General features: G+C 34.6%; 2 protein-coding genes across 2 annotated transcripts in view; one reads left to right on the top strand and one right to left on the bottom strand.

The window, feature by feature from the left end:
* Positions 1–405: 405 nt before the first annotated feature.
* LOC149552586 (glutamate decarboxylase 2-like) lies at positions 406–1677 on the top strand. Its single transcript, XM_089790213.1, has 4 exons — positions 406–438; positions 739–926; positions 1168–1447; positions 1504–1677. Exons 1-4 carry the CDS (start codon positions 406–408, stop codon positions 1675–1677), a joined length of 675 nt encoding a protein of 224 aa, XP_089646339.1.
* A 1445-nt stretch (positions 1678–3122) lies between these two features.
* Positions 3123–9915, bottom strand: part of LOC149552585 (uncharacterized) — a 50325-nt gene continuing 43532 nt past the window's right edge. The window contains exon 2 of the mRNA XM_089788180.1: positions 3123–5933. Within this exon, the coding sequence (XP_089644306.1) occupies positions 3751–5933 (2183 nt within the window). The 3' untranslated portion in view covers positions 3123–3750. The remainder of the gene's footprint in view (positions 5934–9915) is intronic.

Below are 9915 nucleotides of genomic sequence, written 5' to 3'. Positions count from 1 at the left end.
TGCTTTTTTTATTTTTGATAAGGTAATTTTTCATAGCTCCAAATTAATTATATTTCTTCACATGGTTTATTGAATGTTTGAATTTGTAAATTTAAAATTCATTGTATGAAAGTCCATTTATAAAGTACGTTTATAATGGGTTAAACATTTGGACGCTGATTCTGCTTTAGTGGGCATCATGCTCAGGACTAGCAGTAAAAGTTGGATTTGTGGAGGTCGACCGAGACTGTTCTGTGGAGGAAGAAGATTAAATATTGATGTAATGTCCAAGTTCTGGAAATACATAAAACAAAACATTGTAGCTCAAATGTTTCCACTTAACAATAAATGGTACTATACAACATATGAAAGATTTACCTAATCTCACCATTTGGGGTCTTTGCGATCTCTGTGAATTTTGTTGACATGGATGAGTACCCTGTCACCACTAAGCTTCAGGCAATTTGTTTTTTTTTTTAATTCAGCAAGGAAACATTTTGTTTGATTGTCAATTAACATCTACAACTTAAGTTCTGATGAAAATAGTTTCATCATTTGTTTGTAGAAACTTATTTGAAATTTGAAATTTGAAAGATCTCTTTAAGCTTTGTCCTATTTTCAGAAAAAAAATGCACTATTTTATTGTATGTATTTTATGTAGAAATCAGGGGTGAAATCGTTAGATTGGCTGTAGCAGTATAGAATTCATTTAGACATGAGATGGTATTTAATTTGTATTTGTTAAATTGGGTATTTCAGAACCGGTGTGTGAATATCATAGCTCGAATGTTCAATGCACCTATTTCTGAAAAAGAGCAAGCTGTTGGTATTGGGACTGTGGGATCTTTAGAGGGTATTATGCTTGCTGGCCTTGCATTCGAACGCAAGTGGCAGAACAGGAGAAAAGCTCAAGGGAAGCCTTATGACAACCCTAACATTGTGACAAAGTAACATTAACTGGGTTTCTATTGATTCAGCGTGATCTCCAATGTTTATAAAACTGAGGAGAAGCTCATTGCATTTCACCTTAAATGAAAAGAGCAAATACAGAATATTGATAGATTGATTCTTCAGGGGAGGGTCTAATTTTAGCCCAATTTAATGCAGGTGCAAGTTAGGTCATTGCTCAGTACTACCAACTCATTCGTCTTGGGTATGAGGTAAGAAACATATGATTCATTTAATCAGTAATTTACGTTTGAAAGAACCAATTGACAAAAACCCAATTGCAAAACTGGTGCAGGGATACAAGAGAATCATTGAAAACTGCAGAGCAAATACCAAATATTTGTGTAATAATCTCATAAGAACAGGGCGATTCAATATGCTGTCGAGGGAGGAGGGTGTGCCTCTAGTTGCATTCTCTCTCAAGGAGAAGCTCAAGTACAATGAACATGATTTTTCAGGACATCTGAGAAGGTTTAATTGGGTGGTGCCTGCGTATAATATGGCTCCAGATGCTAAGCACGTAAGCCTTTTGCGACTGGTCATACGAGATGATTATAACAGAAGTTTCGCTGACAGGCTCCTGAAGACATCTCTACAGTTTTGAATGAATTGGACTCGTTACCAGTCAAACGAGAGAGGAAGACGGGTCATGTGGCTGCTCATTCAAATGTAGATGACCAGGGAGTTTTAACCAAGAATTTAGCTAATCTCACCATTTGGGGTCTTTGCGATCTCTGTGAATTTTGTTAAAGTAAGAAAGGCTTTGAAGAAACGATTCTATTTTTAGCAGTTCTGGACTTCACAATTTTGAGCTTCAGGCTTACAATGTTATAATACGTAGCAAAAATTTTCTCCATGAAATATTGATTCCAATAAGATTACCCATCAAAACCCATCAAAGTATTCATGAGAATTAGGAATATTAAGGTTAGAAAATGACTTACATTATTTTTTTGATGTCAATATGATTTGTCTGCTGCTTGGCACAGAGAAGAGGACGGCAATATCTTATATCAAACTAAAATGGTTCCGCTTCAGATCGATATGTGAGTCTTCTGCAAAAAAGAGAACATGGAAATGCCTCCCTTTGTTTAGTCAATCGCTTTGTTTCATCAATTGCACCTGTTTTGCATTTGTCGCTCACCAACCATAGTACCCATGTATGTACAGTTCACCAAAGCTCATAAATGCTCATTACACTAGCCTGCACGGAAATCTGGAGGCTTCACCGATATATCTGGAGACTTCTTCTATTTTCTAAGCAATTTAGCTATTCGGAAAATTATTTTTCTCCCTACCGAAAATAGTAGAAGCCAATCATATTGCAAGGAAATATTGTTATTTTAGATTTTTAAATTGCTCAAATTTTAACAACTTTAGAAGAGACAAATAGTTTAGAATAATTCTTAAATTAAATTGGTTAGTTTTTTTAAAGATTACGTTTAATTGGCATCAAACTGGCATCAAACGGATTCAATAGTTTCCTGCACGGCAGGAACTAATAACACAAGCTCCTTTATACCATAGATCATGACTCCGCAATAGATCATGACTCCAGGGTGTAATTTTTGCCTTTGATACAATAGATATCCTAACCTATGTTTTGTACCGCTAATTTTCTAAAACACTTGAAAAAATATTTTTGTGTAAAATGTTATCTCCTCCAATGAAAGTCCAGTTTTATACTAATGGGTCAATGTATAATTGCATGCGTAAGCAAAATGACTTTGATTGGATTACTAAGATGTCTCTTTCAACTTTATATTTGAACGGATGCATGACAAAATTTTAAACCCTTAAAATTTTTCATTTTGTGGCTTTTCTATTTCCCATGTTTTCCACGATCATCAAGTCTGGTCTGGGTTTGCAAAATCTGGGCCAAGACCCAGGTCATGTAACATTGGTTAGGAGTTTAGATTCATTTTACTTAAATAAATGAAGTCTATGAACAATTGCAAATCAAATGATTAGTTCGTGTTAGTTGTCGATATCATATATGATGTGTCGGCAATAAAAGTGTAACTTGTAGTTAGCACCTAATTGATTTCCGTAAAAAATATTCTTAGTAATGCTATATTTTGCAGTCCAGTATAATCTATTAATTATGGGAATCAACACAATGGCTATAAATGTTATTTTCAATTCAAAACAACTTATCAGAATTGAAGAAAATTATTGAACTCTGCTAAGCTGTAGGTGCACAATTTCTATGTTCAGCAATTACTCCTTATGTTATTTTTCATGTTTACTGCAGTCTATATCTCATTTTTAATACAATAAATTGTACATCGAGAACTAATTTAGATGTTTAAGGGATTCCGCGGACAAACAAAAATCAACTCTCTACTGTCGAAATAAATATCTAGTTATACATCTCATGGTATTAAATTTATAAACATTTTACTATGTGCTGCAATTTTCTGGCTTTTCCTTACCATAAAACTAATTGTAGCAGCATGTTTGATCTTTTCAGCCCTCTGAAGCGCATCAAGGAAAATTAAAGAGCTCATCTACTTATCCTCTTAGTGTTTGCCTCTTCAAATATTAATACCAAGCTGAATCATGCTCACTTCCTTTACCTTAAGATTCTTCAAGGAAATCAAATGCTTCATATACCTTTGCTGCCTTACTTGAAAACCATTGTATGTATATGCACCAATATTAGCAAGAAGACCTAGCTTGAGCTTTTTTTTTACAACAGAAAGCTTTTTCTTGAATTTCTTTTGTCTCCAGAGGCCACCAAGGAGAGTACTGTGTGCTACTACATTGCAGTGCATTGTGAACCTTACATAGAAAAACAAACTAGTGTTTTGTTATCTCCTGTCACTTAACAAGAGCATCAAGCAAGCAACTCCAAGTATGTGGATCTGGGATAAAAACTTTCTGCACGGCTTCTTCCATAACAAGAAATACATCATCTATTTTGCCAGCCTTTCCGAGGCCATCTATAAGGTTACCGTAGACCACCATATTCATGAGCACACCTTGGATTTTTGCTTGTTTGAAAACATTATATGCTTGATCCAGTTTATCTTCTTTAACAAGTCCATTTATGAGCACCATATAAGTAACCATAGAAGGAAAATGACATTTGGCTCTCATTTCCTCAAAGATTTGATATCCCTCACATGGTTTTCCTGACTTGCATAAACAGTCGATTGCAATATTAAATGCTAAAGCATTGGGCTCATAACCTCGATTCCTCATATTATAAAAAAGGTCAGATGCAGCAGATATGTTACCAGACTTTGAGAGACTCCGCATGAAAATAGAGTAGGACCGAACATCTGGGACACATCCATGTTCTTTTATTTCCATAAATATCTCGTGGACCTTGCCAGTTTCACCTGCTCTAAGGCAGCAGTCCATGTATACATTATACAAAATAATATCAGGTTTGCAACCTCTCTGGACCATGTCCTTGTAGATTTCATGTCCACTGTATGTTCTACCCCACCTAATGAAGTTTTTAATCAGGGATGTGTACACCATAGCATTGGGGGTAAGACCCTCTTTCAGCATTCTTTCAAATAGCCTGTAAGACTCGTCAACCTTCCCTTGCCTGCCAAATGCATCAATCAAAGAGGAATACGTTACTTCATCTGGAGTACAACCTCTGGTTCTCATGCCCTCAAAAAAGTTGCAAGCTTCAGACAGTTTTGAAGACTTACAAAGTCTATTAATAATTATATTCATTGTGATTGAATTAGGGAACAGATTTGCCCGTGCCATTTCATCCTGGATTCTAAAAACTTCATCTAATTTGTCTTTCTTACATAGGAGATCAATAAGAATATTGTAAGTAGATAAATTAGGTTCTGCATCTTTTTTCATTTCATTGAAAAGCATACAGGCCTCATCCACTTTGTCTCTCTTTCGAAGGCATGTAAGAAGAGAATTATAGGATATCACATTAGGTATGCACCCTTTATCTCTCATTCTTTCTAGTAAAGCATAGGCTTCAAGGAACTTACCAGCAACTCCAAATCCCATTATCAATGTGTTGTATGCAAAAACACATGGAGTCTTTCTCATGAGTTCCATCTTCTCAAACAACTCTACGGCTTCACCCAATTTATTTGCCTTGCAAAGAGCACCAATCATAATTGTATATGTTGCATCATCTGGTGCAATGCTTTGTTCTTTCATTTTATGAAAGAGTTGCCAAGCCATCTCCAATTTGCCTATCTTCACAAAACAATCTATGCAAGCATTGTATAATACAACATCCTCATTATAAGAGTTACTTTTCATTTCTTCTAAAAAGGATAGTGCAGCACCATAATTACCTTCCATGACAAATGCACGAACTAAAGTTGAAAAGAGATGAGAACTCACCTTGTATCCCATCTCCTGCAATTCTCTCAGCATGGAAAGAACCATACTTGTTTCACGAGCCTCAGCAAGAGCACCAATGACAATTTCATAAGAAGAAAATAAATTCTGAAATTTCCTCTCTCTCATAGTACGTACTATATCAACAGCATGTCTCAGTAATCCAACACTGGTATAGATCTTTACAACTTCTACACAGGAAGTAACTGATGGTTCAATTCCATCCGTACTCATATCCTTGAGTAGACATTGCAATTTCTTGGTTTGCATGTTATTAGCCAGCAATAAGAGGAGGGGATCATAAACTTCTGAATTAAGTTTGAAATTTGTTTGACTTCGTGCCCACCTGAAGTAATTCAGTGCTGTTTCTGTATCCTTTTGTCTCTTCAATACCTCTGTAATAGACACTGGATGAATACAACAGCCAACATTTTCAAGTGCCTGTTCCATATCAGAACCCCATTTGCATATGCTCATAATGCCACACACACGAGCTACACATGTTTGTACACTTCCTCTGACAATACAAATTTCAGATTGCTGTCCACAGTCAAGTAGCTGATATCTACTAGCTGCTTGAAAAGCTTCATTTGGCAATGACGAAAGTTGCCTTCTCCAGGCAAGTGAACAATTGAAAATAGAATATTGGTACCAGAGATGTAAATACAGGCCTGCAGTGTAAAGGCAGTTGAATTCACTCAATAACATCATTTTATAAGTTACTAATACTTGCTAATAATACATATACTGGAAAAGCAGTTCCTTGTGAGAATTGTTTCATGCCAAAATTACACTAATGGAATACAATGCACCTCTTCTTGATGGGAAACCCTATTGAGAAAGAGAAACGAATTCTTTAAGGGGTATTCATAGTGTCTCATTCCTCATAATATTTGGACCACAACAGCATCAACTACACCTAGCATACCCTACATGTGAGGCCTCGCCCCGACCCTTCGTAGCCTTAGTTGTTCCTTTATCATTTTGTTACTCACTACTCGAGATGTTGAGGCATTATCAGATAATTGAACATATTATATTATTCCATGTTGTGTGATGATATTTTCAGATATTTGAGTTCGTCATTTAATGTTTTATGCATATGTATGTTGATGAAATCAGTAAATGTAGGATTGATATTTTGGTTCAGGATATTTTAATTGGTTAAGAATTAAGTAGGATGAAAGAAACCCTGATTGATGTATGTTTCAATTTATGTAAATTTCTGACACGTATATATGTGCATGTGATTTTCGGGACTACTGATGTGTGCAATGAGTGTGCAGATAATTTTAGCCGAGGAAACCGACGGAGGAACAGAGCTGATCTCTATATGTTAATTTTGAAAACCTTGTTGTTCGTAATTCAAGTATTGTACTGTGAGATGTATGTATTTTATTTCTGTGTTCAATGAATGTTAATGTTCGTAACTATGTTCTTTTAGTGTCGCTTGACACTCGTAAATTGTTTATGTTCTTCAATGTGCTGATTAGGGTTAGTTGTGCAACCTTTGGACCCAAGTTGGTTTAAGTTGGTGTCAGTTTGCTAATTGAGTTCTTAATCGAGTTTAGTCATCCTTAATCCGGATTAGTGCTTAATCTGCATTTTAGAGTTGTTCGTTGGTCCTAATTATTTCTTAGCTTTTGTTCGACTCTAAACCTATTCCTAAGGCTTTAGAACATGGAATAATTATACCCAAGGGGTATGGGTATGGGTTGGGGGTCTTTTCCAACCCCTAAGCCCCTTTTGTTGACTTTTGAGGTCACTCAAAAAGTCCCTTTTTGCCTTTGTGCGAAAATTGACCATGGTTATCTTGAGTTACCTCACCTCATCTCCACTTAGTGTTTAACCATAGTGTGGGTTGAGTTAGGAGTTTCTAGAATTGCTAGTGGGTGGGAGTAGTTATTGCTCCTTTTGGTGGTTGAGTTTGAGGCTTATTTAGAGGCCCTTCTTGGAATTGTGGAGGTTGTTACCCAATCTCTACATTTAGAGAGGAGTTTTGAAGATTGAAGGAAGGAAGTGGAAACTCTACTCAAACTTATTCATTGCCATTACCTCTTTGTGAAGGTTGGAATTCTCATGTCCCTTGTTCAAATTTCATTCTTGTTTCATGCTTATGCTACCTTCTTCTTGTTTGAATGTTTGTATGTTTGTGGGTATGTTGGGAAGATTTGAAAACCATGTTATTTTTTGGATGATTTCCTTTCATGTTTATGTTTGAAATTTTGAGATTTTTCTTGCATGGGTGTTTTGGTATTACTCACCCTTGGAGAGGGCAGAAGTGACCAATTTTGAGAAAGGTCTGTTTAGTCGGACTCCAACCAGTGTAGAGTCTCTTCTCAGGATTAGAAGAGGGAGAAAGGGTAGGGTGTTATGGGCCCCTACCTGTCAGCACAAACCTTGTATGATTATGGTATGTTGAAATGGAAGAACGGAAGTTCTTGGTATATAGCCCCGATTGGGCATCTGTTTGGTGTTGTGCTTGACTTCTCCTGGTTGGAAGAATCCACCTTTCCCTAGTGTTGATTCATTGTGAATCTTATAGTGAAAACCTTGTATGATTATGCATGTTTGATTTGTTTCTTGGTCATGCTTGTTATCACCTGATCAGATTTTGTTTCCTCCACGATTCGTAGAAATGTGTTGCAGAATTGGATATGGAACCCTTGTTGAGGGTCATGAAGGAAATTTCATTTAAGTGTTGTAATTCAGGATTGAAATCTTATGTAATTTGTATCTTAAAACTTTGTTGGATTGGCAACGAAGCCGGATTTTCTTCCTGATTCTTTCCCGGCTGAGCCTTTGAATCAGGTTTGTCAATAAAATTGGTGTTTTGAGTATAATTGGTTATCATGTGATTTATTCGTGATTTAAATTTAGATGGATGAATCTCAAAATTAGGATGGAATTGATGATGTTCAATTTGGTAAAATTTCAAGTTTTCCTTTAAGTTGAAAATGAAAATTATGATCATGGATGTAGATTTAGGTTGTATGGTTATTTGAATCAAACAATTCTTGCATTATGGATTTTAAACGAATAATCCATACTCTTGGTATATTAAGTTGTAATAAGTCTTTATAGATTGCTTTAAAAAGGACCATTTATTTTCCCCTTGATTATTACGCAACCAAAAAAAACATATCTTACATTGCCCTTGAAATTCTATACTTAGAATAATTTCCAAAAAAAAAATACACTCCTAGGAGCAAAATTGCTCACTGGAAATTGTATGGGAGACCTTTTTAATTTGAAAGGGAACAATAGAGAATATTCCCTTAATTATCCTTTTTTTTATTTAATTTTTGAAATAAAACATAATAGAGTAAAGACATGAATATACTTGATAAATTTACAATAAAATTCAAAAAAAAATATACATAACATAATATCTTAAATATCTACATTTCTACCTATAAAACTTTATTACATTAAGGCCTTACCTTCTCCTTCTCCTTGGACACCAATTTTGGGAAGGCAGATTTTTAAAAAAAATGTTTATTTTAATAAGTTTGTTTGTTGCAAAGTCTATGTCATCATACTGATGACGTCATCCCTGTACTACCCCCTTTTTGACCTTGTACTTGTCACAACGTGGGGCTTTGGGATGAAGGGATTTGCTTATGTTTAAATCTTACCTTTTTCCCATGTCTCATCCCCTTGTTTGAAGCACTCATGCCTTTGGCTTGGGTCGATGTGACCTTGGGGTAGGTGTTGTAGGGGGTAGGTGTTGTAGATTATGATGATAGTTAGTTTGTTTAATAATTTTAATTTTAATAAGTTTTAATTAGTAAGTGGTTTTAGTATTTAGTTTTAATTAGTTTAAATTGTAAATTGTTAAAGTTATGTTGTTTAAATTTTATATATATTGCTTTAGTAATACTAGTTTAATTTCATGTTTTAATTGATAGTTTTAAATTTTATTTAAATTGTAAAGTTAAGTTCTATTTAAAAGATTAGACACTCATTTTATGAATGATTGGATCAACTTTAGATTTAGTTAGTTAGTTTAAGATAAATTAGTTTAGTATGAAATTATTATTAAATTTAGTTTAGATTTAATTTATATTCTATTAAATTTTTGTTGAGAATTAAGCTAAGTTGGAGATTTAAGAAATGTTGGTATTTAATAGTATCTTTGATAATTTGTTTAATTAGTGTCTTAATAGCTAAAAGTTATTCGAATAGTTTTAAAGATATTCTATACAAGTATATAAAACTTCCACTGTGATAAAACTCTTTTTTTTTTTGAAATTTGATTGTTAAATAATTAACCGATTTAATGATGTAGGATAAATCAATGATTAATTCATGTGTGAAATTTTAAAAAAAAAATTGTGTTTTTGCCCTCGTAGTTTGGGCATGACACTACATAAATGAAAGAGGACCTTCTTACTAGCTCTTATGGTTCTTTCTAGGCTCACCACGACATCAAAAAACTATGGCATCTCCACTGCAGTTATACAACACATGCACAAGAGAAAACAGTAACACAATGATAAAATCTATGCATTACTACGATGAATGCAAAATAAATTAATGTGTTCCTCAAAGGTCATTACTTAAGGCTTAGTAATATGTAAAAAGATGCTGCATAAACCACAGAAACTACTACTCATTAAGCTATAGATCTCAGCATCCTCCCAAACAATG

This window comes from Cupressus sempervirens, chromosome 6, assembly GCF_028749045.1.
Source record: "Cupressus sempervirens isolate cs-2001-9-10 chromosome 6, ASM2874904v1, whole genome shotgun sequence".
NCBI classification, from domain to species: domain Eukaryota; kingdom Viridiplantae; phylum Streptophyta; class Pinopsida; order Cupressales; family Cupressaceae; genus Cupressus; species Cupressus sempervirens.
The sequence above is the reverse complement of the archived record's forward strand: the minus strand, read 5'-3'. Positions and strand labels throughout refer to the sequence as shown.

Bases quoted from the DNA above. Each gene is read 5' to 3' on its own strand.
- LOC149552586 (XM_089790213.1), top strand. From the start codon at position 406: ATGGATGAGTACCCTGTCACCACTAAGCTTCAG. The intron at 927-1,167 runs GTAACATTAACT...TCATTTAATCAG, and splicing joins AACCCTAACATTGTGACAAA to TAATTTACGTTTGAAAGAAC. The intron at 1,448-1,503 runs GTAAGCCTTTTG...TTTCGCTGACAG, and splicing joins TGGCTCCAGATGCTAAGCAC to GCTCCTGAAGACATCTCTAC.